At 39.0% G+C, this 19,622-nt stretch overlaps 1 protein-coding gene across 2 annotated transcripts in view; it reads right to left on the reverse strand.

Moving 5' to 3' along the window:
- Nucleotides 1-19,622, reverse strand: part of LOC131738055 (F-BAR and double SH3 domains protein 2-like) — a 78,299-nt gene that overhangs the window by 45,243 nt on the left and 13,434 nt on the right. For both annotated transcript variants that reach the window (XM_059031180.1, XM_059031181.1), the window contains exon 3: nt 17,920-17,965. In XM_059031180.1, coding sequence (XP_058887163.1) covers nt 17,920-17,965 — 46 coding nt within the window. The remainder of the gene's footprint in view (nt 1-17,919; nt 17,966-19,622) is intronic.

Here is a 19,622-nt window from a genome sequence, read left to right on the forward strand (position 1 = left end):
GACAGCAGATCACAGCAACATTCCTGATTGCAATACAGCGCCTACTGTACACTGACAAGTTTAGAATCTGACTAGAAAAGGATCACATTCCAATCATGACATCACAAGCGCCTCAGGTCCCTCCCACTCTCTCAGTGAAAGAACTCTGTGGAATAATTATATGTCTATTATTTGTTCGACAGATGTCATGTCAAAGGTTCAGCGGTCTCTTTTTACTTGTGATCTGCAGGGTCAAGCGCCTATGTTTAAATATTAAAAGAATAACCTAGAATTTGAAGAGCCCAAAACATGCAGGAATTTATAACATTTGCTACAGGAGGAAATCTTAAAACAAACTATTTGCCTAATATTACGACTGAACTTAAAATTGGACAAACCTGCCAATGAGAAGACTTGTTTTTTCACGTTACGTACACTTTACAAGGAGTAACGTATTGTACAGGACTTCTATAAACAAATGTTAATATAGAGGTCTGTAAATGCCATTTTGCTTATATCTTTCCGTGAGTTGCAAGGCAAACATTTGAAAATCAAGTATACCGCACCTTACAAACAATATGAATACTAAACCTTACATACAGGTATAATTGACATACATACAGCTGTGGCCAAAAATTTTGTATCAACCTAAAATTCTAATTCTAATTTTGCTTCATAAAGTCAAATGAAACCTACTGAATAATGTTACGTTTAATAGAAGACTGGAAGCTGTAAAAAGCTACCCCTAGGTCTGGATGCCCAAACGTCAGCACTGCTCACCACGATCACCACCTATGCCGATAGAGTTTGAGAGACAGGACGGCCAGTAGTGTGCACTTACTGCAGCAGTGGAAAGAAGTTGGAGTGAAGGCGTCTGTGCGCATCATGAGAAGGTGTCTCTTGGAGAATGGTCTGGTGTCATGGAGGCCTGATAAGGCGGCCTTTTTGAGCAAGAAACATTGGAGATCTCCGGAACTTTTGTCGCACATACAAAGACTGGACCAAAGATCACTGGGCAAAAGTCATTTTTTCTGATGACTCCCCCTTCAGCTGTTTTGGAAACTGAGGTGGAGTCCGAAGGCACAAAGGAGAAAGATACAAGCCAGAGTGTACCGTCCCAATGACGAAGCATCTGGAAATTGTCCATATCTGGGGATGCTTTCCTGCCAAAGGCACAGGATCCCTACACGTTCAACCCAAGGGGACAGCGATGAACAAGGACTGGCACCTGAAAGCAATCCAAGACCACCGCCTCCCTACGGCTCAACCATTTTCCAAAAGGTGATTTCTTCTACCAAGATGACGGATCCCTTTGCCATCAAGCCAAACAAGTAAAGAAATGGTTAGAAGACAGCAGTACCACGCCACTTCAACTCTGGCCTGGAAAGTCACCAGATCTCAACCCTATTGAGTAGGTTTGGGGTCTGATAGGACAGGAAATAGGGAAAAGTCAACTATACAACCGAAATGAACTGGAATAAAGTGTAAAGGAATCAACAGGATAACTCGACCCTTCAGCACCTCACTGAGTTCATGCCCGAAAGGATTAAGGAAGTCATAAAATACAATGGAATGCATTGCAAATATGGCTTCCGGTAGACACTTGCAATATAATTTTATAGTTTCTTTGATTACACAATGTTAAACAGAAGATCTAAATTATGTTCATATCATTATTTTCTTTGTAAATTAAGTCTCAATCCTAAAAATGTAGTGTGATGCAACCCTTTTGGTCATAGCTGTACAGTATAACACACGATTAACCTTGACTGAAACCACTGTTTAACAGCAGAGGGTTTCTAGGAAGTGTGCACTTCGCTAACACCAGCTTAAAGCAAGGCAGATTCAAGAGCAATTAATGCAAGGGCATTTGCTGCTCTGCAGATAAGGAGTGTGTAAGCCCTCTCCCATTCCTTCTTACCTCATTCATTTTCTTTTCACATTCCCATCCATGATGGCTTGTTTCTGAATTGATTAATAGTATTATTTAAAGCAGATGAAAAAAAAAAGAGTTAGGCAGTGAAAACAGACACACCATTCAAATTAATTTAGGGGGCAAAAAAGGATTTTTTTTTTTGCATGTTTTTCCTTGCCTTGTTTTCATTCCCACACTCCAGCTCTTTAAATATTCATGAGGACGATAACACACAAAGGCGGATATAAAGCTATGTAAGCGAGAGCCGGTAAATACAGCTGTGTGGGGAATTGAGCAGCGTGCGCACACACACGCACAGACAGACAGACACGTGCAGGCATGCATACTCACACACAAAGAAACAGACAGAGACATGCGTGCAGACAAGGCTGACTTCTGCATCCTTGGTTAAAAAGAAAGCACACACACATACAGCATATAGACACTGACACACAAAAACACACATTTACTCACTAACAAACATCGGGGGGGGGGGTTCTTCACACAAAAGGGAATCCATTATAATATCAAACACTGAACATTAATTGAGCGATGGACTTTTCATTCTTTTTTCTCTTTTTTTATATAAATACTTAATCAAGTTATTCATTACACATAAATAACGGCTTGGAGAAACAGATAATGTTCCACAAAGGCTAAGTTCATTTGTTCTGGACAGGTGGCCAAGCTGTCTCTCCCGTCCACCACAGAAGAGCCCGCCCACAATAGCACTAAAAGATGATTATGCAAATGCAGGCCTTTCCCTGCGATTTTCCCAGGAAGGGGAGAAGGGCTCAGTGTGGAAGAGGTAATTGTTCCATGTCGAAAAACAAACCGAGAAAGGGGGCTGCTGCCATGTTTTTTTCTTTGAAAGTGCAAGCAAGGTGGGAGGGAGGGAGGGTACTGCATCACAGAATTGCTAGCTCAAGACTGCAGTCTAAGTACAGCTCAAGCATTTGAACACTAGTGTGAGTGTGTGTGTGTGTGTTTGTGTGGGGGATAGAAAAGCTGATGTCAGTCTGGTCACTCTGCAAACAGGAGGATTATGGGAGGTCAAACACAGTGCTGTCCATTAATGGAAATCTTTGCCCTGTAATATGTAGACTCAATTTAATATTTAGTTGGTAGGAAATTGCAAAACACATTTTTATTTTCCTAGTTATTTTATTAAATTATAATTGCAGAAAAACTATTGCATGGGCATGTATTAGTTAGCTTGCAAAAAATACAATATTATTTTAACAATATAAATAAAAGAGGCTACAGTACTTCTTTAATATAATATAGTTCTGGTATTAACACAATGTAACCTATTTGGTACTGTACTGTCTAGCAAACACAAACAAAGCAATGGTTGTTCAAAAACGTAATATTTCGTCCCACACTGCGGATACATTTTTAGTCTCGAATCAATAAGGCCTGAAAGATTTTCTGTCATTTGAAGCTTTTGCTTGAGTTAGATTTCAATTTGCCAGGTTTTCTGCAGAGCATTTCCAACCAGTCTGGTTCCATGTCATTGCTCACAACAACTCTGCAGTGGTCTCCTCGTCTCTTTAAAGGATCAGTAACAATAAGCTGGTTTCCTTAAATCTGCACCCCCAATCCCCAACCCCCAGCCCTATGAGAAGCTGCTGCTACATGAGAAAGGATCTTCCTTTACAAAACGACAGCTGTTTACAGTCACATCGCCGCACTGCGCAGCAACACATTTCCTTTTGTGGAGCTGCTGTGTGGCAGGGCGTGTAGAGCAGGCCAAAATCTCTCATGTCAGTGGCTACTGTACAGTAGAACGCTGACAATTTTTTTTTTTTTAAATAAATCATTGTGGAACACACACTTGGCACGGAATGTACTTTTTCCAATAAATAGCATTTCTCTTAATGGCCACACATTTGTGGTGTGATGGCAGCACACACTGTTAATTTAAACTTTTGACACACACCACGGATATGCAATGCTTCTGGCTAATGGGCAGCTGACAGAGCCAGGGGCACTCCTCCTCATCTACCCACCCGATTGCAGTACTGATGATCTTCAACAGCAATTTGACATTTATAGGAAATTACACACTTGATGACTTATCCAAATTTTAGCAAACATTTTCACGAAACGGCCCTCGAAATGAGTCAGTAATAAGTGGAGGCTTACTCTGTCTTCTAAAGTACAGTAGTCAAATCACATATTGAAAATGTATTCAAAAACAGAGATTTTAAAAAAATACATAATATTCTGCAATAAATGCAGAGAGATGTTGATATGGAAGCCTACATTGTAAGTAGGCTTGCTACTTCGATTTTAATCAGCAAAGCTCGTTAAACATCGAATTTCCAAAAAATATGAGTTGGACTGAAATAAATGTATAGGATAAACGTCAGTAAAACCACTCGCTTTTTTTTCTTACCAAAAATAATAAATTTAAAGAAATCATCTCTAGTCTGTGTAGTTTTTATACTTGCTGTCTGTCCCGTCTCCATTCCGCTCTGAATGGCTAGGGGTCGCTGTCAGTCAACTCGGTGGTCGCTTAATAGGCTAGTGTAGTTTTACCGTCAGTCATTTCATCCTTTTTCTGACAGATCTCCTTGGCTGAAGCAGCACTAGAATGCTCTCATTCGTTTAAATGACTGTCAAATCACCAAGACCACCTGTACACTTTCATTTGCCAGCTACAGCGCCTGTCATTCAAAGTGCCTACTTTGAAATTAGCAGGTTAAGGTGTGGGTAAGCTTTTGCTATTGTAGGTATATACAGTGACAGTTACGAGTTTGATTTGAAAACGGGGCGCAAGAGGAAAACGCTTAATGGAGTATTGTGCACAATACCCTGATGGATGGCTGAAGTCTCCGCGGCAGGACGAAGCCTCCTTGCCTCCTTGCCTCCAGTGACTCTGAGTCCAACTGTGCTGAAGCAGGAGAGGGGCGGAGCTCATAATAATAAGTGCAAGTTAGTTCTGTTCAACTATCTAATGTTTTGTTCAGTGCACATTAATTTTACTTGTAAATGTATGCTATAAGTGTCACTGTAATACACTTTATATGCTGCGTTTTCTATGGTTTATTTGAGTAGGAACTTTTTTTATTTGTGTAGGAACTTTAGCTTTACAAGGTATAGCTTCGCTGTGACCAAACGTTATTTCAATTAGAATGTTGGTAACCATGGTTTTGTTGCATGTCGAATATGATGAAGGGGTTTCTCTAAATTAAATGTTTCTCAATGGCATTTTTTTTTTTTTTTTTTTTTTTTTTAAGCATAAAGGTCGATTTCACCCATGCTCTGCTTGAATTGAAAAAAAAAAGATAGAAAAAAACAGTACATTTTCAAAAATAAACATTGATATTATTTGTCGATTTGGCAAAAAAATAAAAATCGAATAGTAGCAAGCCTAATTATAAAGGACGTTAAAAATGCTTTGGATTCATTCCCTAATCAGGTGCTGTCTCTTCTCCCCCTTCACAAATCAGCAGTGCACTCACTGAGAAATAAATCGCTTGACAGTTAATCCCAAACTAATGCCATTTCCTTTCGTTTTAAACTGGGGCTGAAAGAGTATTCCTCGTCATCTTGATGCTTATTTGTGGCCAGTAGATTTTCAAAATTAAAATCTTGCACAGCAGTACAAATAAAGGCTCCAGATCATTGCAGTTTTATGTGGCCGCCTGGGCATGGAATCAGCTTCTAGTTGAACTACTTTTGACATTCAAGTAGAGAAGCCATCTGGTAATCATAAGAGAGAAAGATACACAGATTTTATTTTATTGCTTAAAATACATAATTTGGGTCTACTGTAGAGAACTGTAACTACGGTGCTCCCCCTTTAGAATGATTCCACATTTATTTGCATACTGGCAGTCACTGTTGCATGAACATGTTTTAGGGTCAAATGAAGAACAATTGTCCTGCAGAGTCATTCTGCATTAGTAGTTCCTGTGGGATTCCTTTAAACATGTTCATCTTTTGCATATTTGTAAAGAGGAGACCAAGGGCACATTTCGTGGCTTCTCTGTATTGGGACACTTGCTCAGTGGATACCAGGAATCCCAGCTGAAGCACCAACAATGCCTCTCTAACCTTTGGCCAATCACTTGACCTCCAGTACAGCTGTGAAGCTGGGTACTGAAAAAGCAGGTCATAGTCTCCACTTATTTGGGACATCCAAGGTAAATAATTAAACAAAACTGGGTGAAAGTCAAAGTTCAAATAATTACCCTTTCCCAACCCTACAGCAGACAATAATTATCCGACTCCTCCAGCCCAGCAGTGTCCCTGAACTCACTGGCACTTGAGGCAGGGTGTTTTACTTTGTACTGCTCAGGACCAGGTGGCTTTGGGGGTCAGTCTCTATGGTAATAGTGCACACACTTTGATTAATGAGGCTAACATGTGATGACTGAACAGGGTTAATATTTAGCTTCCTTGATTCCTTATATAATGGAAAGTCTTTTTTCATGTCAGTAGTCAATTAATCAAAAACTGCCCAACACTGACTAAGAACACGAAGCTCACGCTCCACTTTACACTATGGCCTGCCTAACCTGGGTTGGTTTGCATTGCTGGGGGTGGGCCACTTTCTGACCAATTTACCACACTCTGCTTACAAAACATCCCTGAATAGAAAATCATCCACATATACATTTGAGTAAACCATGTAGGGGATGGTACAGCAAAATGTTAACAGTTTTCTAGGAATGATGAACAACCGAGGATGAGGCTGAAGATTTAATACCAATTTAGGACTATTGGGTACATTTGTTCTTATGTTGAAAAAAAAAAAAAATACCATTCAGATTTAAGGAAACACATTTTTATATAAATCTTTGGCAGTGTTTACAAAAAACTATTGAGGGTAATTTGAGGTTTGAAAACATCCAGAAATCACCATTTAAAATAAAGAGTTAATGTTTATGTACCTAACTGGCTGAAATATGTTTCTTTATAAAACAAAAACTACAGTACCAGTGTACTAAGAAATACCAAAATACTGGCAGGTGCCCAAACATTAAAAAAGGTCATTACTAATTCTGTATATCTGAACTGCAGCAGGAATATCAAGTTTTAAAATTGATAAAATATTACTGGAACGTTAAACTTCTACAGCACTTCGAGTTTGGATAGTGTTAACCCATTTAACAATTGTATTAACAGAACAGGCACTTGGCCAAGTCCTTACTCTTAGTTGGTTAATAAAGTAATCTTGAAAGTTCACATTGTATTTAACATTCCCACATATCAATTCAAATCACGTAATTCCCGTATTACTGTACAAGCATAATGTTTTGATAGCTGGCATTTTCCAAGTTTTTTCTGAACATGCTGTCACCCAGCCATTCAAATGCGCGACAGGCAATCTGTACCGTTCCTTTTGCGATCTCAAGTTCAGTAGCGATGCCCATTCTCAATCCATCTTCGTGGATAGCTTGCCGCACATCAACCACCCACACTGGAGGCAAGCAGACAGCCTTGCCTTGATCTCTGCCTGGAATTAATGGAGTTTTCATTCATTCCTCTAATGCAGACAGCATTACGATGACTCTGGCATGAACCAGACAGCACTTCGAACAGGAGGAGAGACCATTTTGCATATATTCAGATTATCACTAAAGAAAACCCTCAGGATGGTGAGAAAAAGAGTGAGCATGTTGCAGTGTTGCATACTGTACAGAGCTCACATATATATATATATATATATATATATATATATATATATATATATATATATATATATATATATATATATAGTGAAATTACTATTTATTTGAATAGAATACAATTTCATTTGTCATATGAAAAGGAATGAAGACCGATGCTATATGACAGAACAGTGTTCAAGAGTGCACTTTACAACATTTAGTGAATCTGGAATTGGTTATTCGATGTAGTAGAAAACTTGTAAAAGGTATTGTGCCTCTGCATTAACACCACATTACCATTTCAAAGCAATATTATGTGCCTTGGCCTCAGCATGGATATTTTCTATGCCCAGTTCATGTACTTGAGCTTTCCTCTTGCACCATTTCTTAATATTAACCAGTTCAACCGTACAGTATGACTGGACAATGCACATGCAGCATTTCATGTGTAAAATAAATGGGGGATATTATACAGCACCTCCCAGGATAGCCATATGTACAGAAAAATATTTGAATTGTTAAACCTGGCAAAATGGCCTGGGTGTTAACTTTCAATTTTGTATCATTCACACAATGCACGACTCCCATTTAGCAAACACTGACTACACTTCATCTATCTTTACAAAAGGTTTTTAACTGCTAGTGTACACAGCTTCATTAGTACAGTACATAGTCCTTTAGTGTTTCTCAGAACAGTTAGAATACAAATACACACTGCTCTTGAGATGTTACACTACTGTAGCTATAATATTTCTGTATGAACTGATACAGATTAGTCAACCAACCACTAGGATCTAGTCCTATCTATCTATCTATCTATCCATCTATCCATCTATCCATCTATCCATCTATCCATCTATCTATCTATATAGGGGTCTACTTAAATCGCGGTAAATTTACGTATTTTTTACGGATATGTTGCGGAATAAAATTAGGATTTCGCAGACATGTTTAAACATCAAATAAACCTAAGTAGACAGTATTTCAGAACACTATAAAGCCTAAAAATAGTGGTACTTGCTTCCTTACTAAAACAGAGTGCTGTCATTTGTTAAAGGCGAGTATGCAGCATCCCCCTGCTGTTGACTTGCCCATACATTGAGACTGCACGTTCTGCATCCACTGAATTGGTTGGAAGTTAAGGCAAAGCTTTGCCAAGTTATACAGATGTGGAAATCGATTAGAAACAGCCCAAAAACTCGGTTACACAAGGGCATCTGGCAGACTTTAATAAAGTCAATGTATGCAGCACGTTCGTTGTCATGTTATTTGTCCCATCCAATAATTTATTTTATTAGTACAGAGTCAAAACAAAGAAGACGTGGCTATTCGGGTCTAAAATTCCAACTGTAAGCAGCAGGTTGAAGCGAGGTGGCTGTGCTGGATCGTTTTAGTACTGATTTAACTTGCAGACAGGAGTACTTCTTGTCTGGGCTGACTTTCCAGTTTGGTTTCTGAAAGCAGTTTATTTGACGTTCTGTTCAGCAGCCTCTGTAGTAGCCTTTTGTTTAATGTGTGATTCTGAAGCTAAATAGCGATCAATCGTATTTTCTCCAATACACATTAAGATATGGAAAACAATTACCTCAGTCTGCATGTAGTTTATTTGGGAAATATCTTGAAACGATCATCAGTCGAAATATAGTTTGCTTTCTTTGTCGTCCATTTCTACTATTTTATCTCCAATGCTCAAAACTAGATTTTAGCAACCTAAATGAAAACAATGCAGCACCAACTTTGTCCCGCCCCCTCCTGCACTGTACAGGTCACATAAAAGCAGCAAAGACGCATTGATAGGCTGAAAACTTTGTCACTTGAATAGTAAATAAGAACGTTAACTGCTTTGGAGAATTTATTTTGTAAATGTTACTTGTGGACATTTTTTGTATGTTTTTTGCTTAAGTGCAATGCACACGGGACGGCGAAGGAATAAAAATGTCTACAGAAGGAAGATACGTAGTTTGCGTCGCTTGCATTGTGCAGTAGTTCATTTAAACGCGGTTTCTTTTCTTTTTTTTTCCTCGCCGTACTTTTGTATGCATTGGCCCCTAAGAGGTGAATTTCGCGGTGACCCCTCAATTTCACGACTTCTGCGAAATCGCGAATTAGGTATCCCTATATATATATATTTACATAAACTGTATCATTCTGTATTTGGAGGTGTTGAATCATTTGCTCGTTTGAACACAATGAATTAATAAAATACACTTATGGTACATACAATTCTGTCCCATAATTACGTATAAACCAATAATCTGATTAAATTCCCTGTGCATTTAAACAAAACCTCTGTAAACAGGGAGAGAACATAAAAACATAACTGACCCAGTTCCCTAATCTGACTTGTGAAAAACTGTAATTTTGAAAAACAAAAAACACAAAAGCATGCTGAGCACCCCCAGGCTACAGACTGCCTTGCATACCCAATCAGGGATTGGAGATCATCCCTGGAGAACAGCCTCCTTAAAAACACACCAGGAGAGGAATGCTGCTGATGCAAAGGCATGCCATTGTCTCCAGTCTGCCAGCACTGAGAGTGAATAAGAGTCCCTGCCAGCAGAGCCCCAGACTCTGTGCCAGATTTCAGTTGTGCCAGAAGAGGCTGAGAGCAAACACAGCATCATCCTGGGAGATCAGAGAAGCAGGGAAACAGGGAGACAGGGAAACATCAGCCTACTTCCATTACTCTTCAGAGTAAAACAGCTTGATTACAGCACTGGGTTCCTTCACATTGAGGGTTTGCGATTTACATCACACAAAATGGTCTTCGAAGAATATTCCCCATCTCTAAAATCTATAAACACACAATGGACAATTAAGAATCTTATAAAAAGTTAGGATAAAGAAAGGCTCCTGGTAATAACCATTTCAAATTCCATCATGACTATTATATGCACAGTGCCTATCAAGACATGCCTAGGTAAGAAACAAAACACTAACTGGAAGCTGGGTTCCCGTCCTGAAAAATACCTGCATTCTATATGCAGCCTCGGTACCTGGAATTTAGTTTTTTGTGCCCGTTATGATATGTAGGATCAGATCACTGAATTCAAACCTTCATTTCTCTATTTGCATGCACACAGTCCTGTTTTAGTACATGCTAAATCTGCTCTGACCTGGTTAAGGTAAATTATTTTCCATCCATCCTTTCCTGGATATCTCCAAAAGGTTACAAAGAACTACAGGAAGGAAACGTGTACCACTTGAATTTATGAGCCTAAAGTAGTTGTTCACTGATCATTTTAAAAATCAACACATCTGAATTTAAATTTAAAAGACAAAACAAACAAACGGTCTTTTGAATTCAGCCTGGTCTTGTAAATAGTTAAAGAGGAAATAAATAATTCGGTCACTGGAGCCTGGAATGTGGCACAGCTTCTACAAGACATGGACAGGACTCCCCGTCAGCAATCAATTGTTCACTCTACGCAACACTTTCAAGCAATGAAAACACGTTACTTTGTTAAAAGGTGTGCTCGCTTTGGTGTTGCCAAGCAACCATGCTCACAACAGGCACAGGCCAGCGTGCTGCAGGTATCTTGCGTAACTTTATGGCCCTGTATTGTGCAGCAAAATGTCAGTAATAGAAATCTGGCTCCAGGCATGAAAAAAAAAAAAAAAATGATTGATGGAAATCCTGGCTGGATCCCAAAAGACAGCTTTACAGAAAGGTTATGCATTTCTCAGCCAACAGTTTGCAAATTGGCAGAGAACCACAATCAAAGAGGAACGGACTGAGGACAGCAAGGCAAACAAAGGACGGAAGGGCAAAACGGGGGGTTTTATGGTTGAGGGGCCACAACTAAAAGGGTTTGTCATTGTACTTGTATGCTGTCCTTGGCTAGTCAGTGAACAAACTGGACATTCTGTACAGCACATACTGTATGCTGTACGTTTACTAAAGAAATAGCAACCTGTCAAATAGCCAGGCTACCAAGACATACTTTAAATGCGTTATTATACAAGCTTGTAGTATGCTAATGAAATACATTGAATTCATTCCACTTCTAACAGTATTTTTTTGAAAGCATGCATATGTTTTATTATAAAAGTTGCTTATTTTAGCTTCAAAACGTCATACAATTAAAAAAAAAAAAAATTGTCATAAAAATACCCATGTTTTACTTTTTTTTTTTTTTTTTTTTTTTTACAAGGCTTTGTGAATGACCCCATATGCTTTAGCAATAATTTCTCCTTTGGCAGGAGAGAGACAACAAAAGTAACTATACAGAAATACAGTGTAAAACATGTGCTTAGCATGCCACTGAAGCACAGACTAGATGACAGAATAATATTCTCTCCAAAACTGTTTGAACATACAGTTGTGATAATGAATAACACAACAAAGGCAAACAGGATTTCTTAAACAGAATTCCAAATGTTGTAAACTGTGAACTTCCCTCCCTGTAGCCTGGAATGCATGGACCACAGATGTTTCTGGTACAAACCCACAGCAAGCCTTGCCAGTTCTTCTTTCAGACTCCCACAGGAAGTGAGCGAGTCCCTGGTCTTACCCCTTTGTTTCTTGCCAGGTCAGCTCAACAGGGTTTAGACATTGTATTCCGACAGGCCAGTCCATGACAGTACCTTGACCTTCTGAGCAGGAAAATAAAATAACTTGAAGGGACGTGTTTTGTGTCACGGTCGTGCTAAAACAATAGACTCTTGTTAGTAAGCTTCGCCATCCATGGGCAGAAAACCCGCAAAATATCCCATTTGACCAAAACAATCCATTACTCAGGGCTCTAAATTGGCAACAAAAAGGACAAGGCCTCCTGTTCAATAAATAGAGGCCACCAAGGCCAAAAGCGTAGGATGTTGTTTCATTTTGCTTAGGATTCATATATAAAGCTAATTGGCCACAGAAAGAAACAACACAGTTTAACTCAATAATAACTAATTATTTTTTTAAAAAATTCAGTTTTTTTTGTCAACCAGCAGCCTAGATTCGAGCCTGCAAGGTCACAGATCCCTGTGCTGAAGCCAGGCATTGGCTTTTATCGCTAATCCATGGGAACGTTTTTGTTAAATATTAACAGCTATATTCTATTCAGTTTTCATTAAAATGCAGTTTCATAACATTGCATTCATCCTTATTAGTAATTGTGTCCTTATAAGCTTCGTCAAAAGATCAAGTTCTCTTCAAATGGTTAAAATAAAGCAATCCACAAGACCCTAAACGCACAACACATAAGGTATCGGCAAAATATAAGTTCTTTACATTTTGAAATGCAATGAATCCACCACATCAGCATGTGGACCTTCAGATGGCCGCCAGACTTTGGCTTGTTTCTCATACCCAGTGCCTTCACATAACAGACCACAAATTGCACTGCAGATTTTAAAAACCCAATGAAATCACAGCGGTATACCAGCACTGGCTGAGTTCATCCAGACCACCTACTTAAGTCCAAAAGGAAGACCGCACCTCATCCATTGCAGCCCTGAAACCACACCAACAAGAAAAACAGCCCAGTTTGACAGGTAGTTTAAAAAACACACACACACACACACACACACACACACACACACACACACAATAGGTAGATTCACTCACTGGCCTGCAGTATACGTTATGGCCTGTATAAATCTGTATAAAATATACATGTCAGACCCATAAACCCAACACTGTCGGATGTACTCAATGTTCAGTATACATGTGTTTTTTTCACATACCCAATCGGATTTTAGTGGATTTCGTGGTTATCCAGGATTCAAGTGTTATTCTCCATTCAGTAGCACAAACCACAAGAACAGACAGCAGAAGAAAAATCAAACAAAAGGCAATCTAAAACACACAAGATAAGGTATCAGAATGCTAAAATAATTGACTCCCCCGTCCCAGTGGTTACAAGGACAAGCTGAAACCTTGCTAGCAGCATGAAAGCTTGCAGCTTTTGCAGTAATCAAATAGCATGTAAAGACTGGTGTGGGGATTGCAAGGTGGTCTGACAGATTTTGGGTGATCCTGGGTTCCAGAGCTCTTGATCAGCCACTGACTCCCCCTAACTTTAAAATATCTATTAATATATAATAGTTTGCTGATGGGAAGCAATTGGTTTGGTATTACGCTACCAGGTGAACATATTCTAACCTGTATAATTTAAAGGATAGTCCCTTAAAACCTGCCTGCCATTACAGTACTACAACAAGCAGAGCTAATGATACACTCCAATTCACACTGTATCCTTATAGTTATGCGAGACACCAATCTGAAATGTCTTTATATTACACGTAGATGACATCAGATTACGTTTAGCAATCATTTAATTATTCTTAAGATTATTAAAAAATATAGGAGTGGCTACAATGGTACAAGCTGATTTTCACCCCATTCAAGTTGTGGTCTCTTGTGGGGCAGATATCAGCTTGCACTGTGTAACCCGCACTATACAACACTGTATAATATGATAAATTTCTTTGCCATTGGTTCATTACTGTATCCTGCAATATACAGGACACTGGCCACTTAACATACAGGGATGTCACAAAGGCTTCCACTGACAGCATGACGTAGCAACCCTTGCTGCCTGAAAGGCATCTCTGTTAACTGGTAAGTCATAAAACAAAGTTTATTTGTGTAGACAGCTGCACTGTATCAGTTGGGCAGTCAGTGAGCTCATGCAAGAGCTGAATAAATGGCCACTCAGAGCAGGAATAACACTATAAGAAACAGGGGCAGAGGATTATACTTCACACAACTGGGGCAGCTTGCTAAGGGAGAGAGAGACATGAACAAAAATAAGAATACCAGTCTGCTTTTTTAGATCGAAAAAGAGCAAAGAGTACGTCACCCCTGACTGAGGTTACTCTTTGACCCAGCAGAAGCAGACAAATAAACAGCTGGGTGAAATGATCTGCCCAGCCTGGCATCAGTTCCAAAGACCGGAGAATTCCAACACCTTGCACAATAAACACAGGGGCCCTTGCTAGATACTGGTGGAACAGTTCATCAGATCTAGCAGGTGCTTGTGGTCACAAATCAAGACAACTAAATCGTATCTTTTCCCCCTAAACCCCTTCTGGTTTTGTAAAATTCCAACAAAGACATAGTGAAGGATGGAAATGAGCAAAACGGGTTGGTAAGCCAGGCAATTAGGCACAGCTGGTTTTGAAAATCTATTACCATTCACTAACCGGAACAGAATGTTTGTGGAGCAAGACAGAGACTTGCTTGAACCAACAGAGTCCTTTTCACAAAGAATTTAGTCTACCCCAGTGCAAAAGAGTAAAGCATTTTTTTTTGTAAAAGTAAATGAGGGTACATGACTAGCAAGAAACTGTGTTCTGCGTCCATCACACACCTGTTTCTGCTGCCTCTGATTAAGGATGATTCACCTTCTCTGCCGGTGTGAGCAGCAGTGTGTGCTGCAATCATGTAAGGACATCAGGAAAGGACACTGGCCGTGTTTCTGTGTTGTTGTGTTGTGTTGTGTTATTTTATTAGTTTCTTCATTTGCTTGTATATATCTGTTATTTCTTGTCACCTGTCATTTCCCCTTAACACTATTTTTCTATTTAATTTTTCCTTCTTATAGAAACATTTTAAAATTTTTAATTTCGTATTTTTTTATTTTGTTTAATTTCTGTAAGTCGCTTTGGATAAAAGCATCTTCTAAATAAATACATAACAACAATAAAACTATGGTGAGAAGCATGTAGGAGTTTATTTGAACATGTGTACAGTGTTTTAATATTCTAGAACTATTTTTTTTTTTTACACTAATATAGCCTTAATTTATTTTTTTTATGACCGACTAGAGGAGCTTTTATTTGGTGCACCGGTAGCTGTAACAAGAGATATTATATCTGTAAACAGGGTCACGTTCAGGTCCCATTAAGCAAAGCCGAGAGACGAACGTCTTAATGCACCGATACTGTAAGAGATTTTTACCGTTGCTACGACTATTACATTAAGACAATTATGTACAGTGCCAGCTTGACGTTTCTTCATCCTTTTGTTGTTTTATCCAATTAACCTGTCTTAGTCTGCAGCTGTGAAATCCAATCCTCTCTGTCCACTTTTAATTCAGGGTAGTGCGTGTATGACAGTTTATTACAACTTAATCCCTTTAACCTAGAATTGTCTGTTTCCGATAACTTCAGTGTGTCTCTACTGTAAACCCATGAGACAGTCTAGCCTGCTATAAACCACTCAAATGACTGCCTATAAATGATATTAGACAGGAGGTCTTTATATCCAGACGATTTGACATGGGAATATATACATTCATAGCCATGGACCTTTAAAAGTGCACATGCGGCCTTTAATACAGGACTGAATGTGCAATACTGTCATTCTGGACAGACTGCTGACATTCAGCTTGGTTTAAAGCTTCAGCAGAAATTTAAAATAAAAAAAGATCTATAAAAAGAGCCATGGATAAGCCAACACTGGTTTATCCGTAGCAAGGCAGCACTGCCCAAAAAGTCTACAGGGCTGTTTCCTGCTCATAATGCAGGCACACAGTGTTCCTTTGTATCCAGCCAGCTTCCCAGCCCAGCGAGCAAGCAAGATAACCTGCAGCCAACCACACACAGCACTCTCACTTGAGCTGCTAATGACTTTAATCAGCGCAATTTCTGCTCGGCTGTGTCCTGGGGAGCGCAGTGCTGCTGACTCAGCAGCCCGTCTGAGCCGAGCTCCCTGTCCTAATCCTCACTCTCGCTCTGCTCCTGACACGGCCCTGTCTCTGGATTGGCCGGAGCGCTCTGTTGTAACTGCAGTGACAAGCCGAGCAGGGAATCCTGCTGCACAGCTGAGAATGCCCAAGGAATAATAGAATGAGGCGGGGTGGGGGGGGGGGGGGGGGGGGGGGGGGGGCTCACAATGGTGCATACATGCCTCTCTGAATCAGAAGGTCAAAAAAGTAAAAGTGCAACAAAGCTAAATTTAGAAAGAGTGAAATATTTTTCACCAGTAAAAAAAAAATATATATATATATATATTATATATATATATATATATATATATATATAACAACCCATAGTAAAAGGCCCCAGTACTACATAAAGCAGCACGTACTTTATTTTTTTAGAAACAGTTGTTATTTTATACTAAATTTTCCCCAATTCAAATAACGAAAAAATGTGCTTATTACTGTACCATGAGGATTTTTATTTTTGAAATACTATACGTGAGAAAGTCTGAGTTAATCTTCTTCCTTTGATATTCAAGGACCCAGACACAGTTTACGGTTTATTCAGTCACGGAAATCCCCTGGTATCGTTCTACAGCATTAACAAAATACCTCAAGCTTGTGCACAACAAGAAAGCAAGATCTGGTTTTGTTCGGAAAAGAAATCCTGATCCCTCATTACACAGAATAAAGAAAGGAACTACAGCACTAGTACAGCAGCTGCTTGAACTTGAATTCCTAGTCATATTCACCATCAGAAACCGCCCTCGATTTCATAAAGCAAAGATCAAATCAGGGTGACTTTCACGTTTGTACATTTTGTTCCAAAACAGATATCAGGCGCAGATTATATCCTGGAAACCAATCTTCGGACCCAAAGGTCCTCACCCAGAGACTATTAATACCAGTATTTATTTACTTTTCTTGGGTCAAAGAGTCTTCTGTTTGGAATGTTCTTGCCTGGAACTGCCCTCACAGATTAACTTCCACTAAAAACGCACGCTACTCTTGAGATAACAACATAAGATACTATGGCAAATCAAACAGATAAACTAAAGGCCTAAAGGCTGCCACACACCAGACGGAATGCGATTTTTCACTGGGTAACAAGATACTTTTGCAGCGATTATTGCTATTGACAAAACTATGATTAAGACAGGTACATATTTGTCAACACGATGTAGTAATTATGTATGCCTTCTCTGATAGTATTTCAACAAATATGGTAATAAATCACACATACCAGGCTTATCCCGTGCCTTCGAAATGAACTCCCACATATTACCTTTCAAATCTTTATAATTGCGATGATCTTTGTCATAAAACTTTGAGTATTTTTCCCAATGGCAAGTATTCTTTTTTCCTATGCCATTTTAGATACTTCACCCTGCTGGACCACATGCATTGAAGCTGTTCTCCGATTGGTCAATTCCCTAGTGGCATGACAGATCGCAAAAAATAGGATTCAATTCTATCGCTCCAGTGTCGACCTGTTGTCGCCTGTCGTGTCGTCTGTGCTGTGAAAGATATGCTTATTAAAAGTATAGGTTCTATGCATTTTGTCACATCGCCGCACAGTTTTGCTTGCTGCGTGGCATCTGGTGTGTAGCAGCATTAACACCTTCATTAGTGTTACGAACTCTGATAAAGGCATTGGTCTAAACGTATCAAATAGTTTTACTTCTATATGGGCCTACACAATAGACTCTCAGATTACAGTATTTTATGGAAGCAACAAGTAAAAAATTGAACTACGTCTTACCTGTGCATAGTCCTTTTCTATTGCAGATTTCTTTTGGCTGTAAGTCCTAAAAAAAAAAAAAAATTCAGTTTAGTTTATTGTTTGATATATATTATGAAGAAAACCAAAATGTCCAGTGCTTCTTATAAAACACTGCATTCACCTTCCTATGAATAACACTTGCAAAACCACCTATATCAAAATCAGACATATTTAAATGCCAGTTCATAAACCCCTTGCCCCTGCCCTCAGGCCTCTCACTATCATTTTACTTTCGAATTTACTTTCGAACACCTCTCGCCACCTGATTTACAGACAACCACAAGCGAGGAACATTTCCTTCATCGTCTGTTGAGAAGGTGACCCAAATTGGGTTTCATTTCATCCTGTTTACTAATGACAAGGAAGCAGCTGCACCGAGATCTAGATTTATTCACAAATCAAGAGCCAGATGCTTGTCAGCTCATCACTAGCAGAATACAAAACGAAAGTGAATGTTAAAAGAACTCCACTTTACAACCACCATTCAGTGCCAGGTACGCCATTCACAGTAAATACAATTATTTTACATGGTCACAAAGCTACAATGCTGGAATTGCTCATTTGTAGTGCATCATAGTATAGACAAAAACACAGACAAGATTAGAGTGGTATTATACAGCCCAAGTTTGTGCAACTCACTTTCACCACATTTCACAAACTAATTTATGGGCAATTTGACATTGTTCACCCACAAAACATACTCCATGATTTAGTTAAAATTGGTTTATTAATGAAAGGTCTGATTTACAGAATACACATCATAATAGTGGATTTCCGATCTGAATTATTTTGGGTAAAACCTTTTATTGAGCAGGTTGTACTCACAGGGTTTCCTTTTAGAATTTAATTTAATGTAAATTAAGTTTTACATTAAAAAAGGATGTGAAAATGCAGTGGTTTATGACAAATCGTTAGAAGTTTTGAGGGTAGAGTGCACCTGCAAGTTTCAACCATGCCTGAACATCACAGATCGATGCCTGCAAATTTGCGGTCAGTTTATAGTTAGGTTGACAACCTATAAACTTAAAAGTGATTCATTGGCTTAAAACTGGTTTGACTTTTCCTGGTTTACATTTAAGTAACTAAAAACACTGTATACACATATTTCAGAAACTACATCAGTTGTTTATTCCCTCCGAGGTCTTCACATTTCCTCAAAATAAGTAACATAATCCTGGTTGGGCTTATATTGACGACTGCAGGTACAAAGTATTGCTATTTATTTATTTTAAATGTTCTTTTCCACTTCCCCCTATTGACAGCACAGCAGCACTTCCCTCCTAAAACAGATTCCTCTGGAATTCTCCCAGGCTTCTATCTGTGAGGTGCCTGACTGTTTGTGCCACCCCTGTGCCACTCAGCTTGTATTGCCAGAGGTGCCCCATCTCCTCTCCAGCAGGCGCTACTAATCCCTATCTCGTATAAAACAGCCTGCTGTGGGACCCAGTGAAGTATAATGCAATCAGGGTTGTCATGCCTCGGAACGGTTTTCCCGTATGCTTCTGTGCTCAGCTATCAATAAAAGTCAGAGGTTAATTGTTCCGATTTTGAAAGGACATCTTATACAGGTTGCTGTGACAAATACATATATTTCTTTACTATCGACAGTATTGCATACATTCAAACAAGAAATACAAAAATATCTAACCAAAAATACATAAATACAGCTACTGTTTTGATAA

Source organism: Acipenser ruthenus, chromosome 9, assembly GCF_902713425.1.
Source record: "Acipenser ruthenus chromosome 9, fAciRut3.2 maternal haplotype, whole genome shotgun sequence".
In the NCBI taxonomy this organism is placed as follows: Eukaryota; Metazoa; Chordata; class Actinopteri; order Acipenseriformes; family Acipenseridae; genus Acipenser; species Acipenser ruthenus.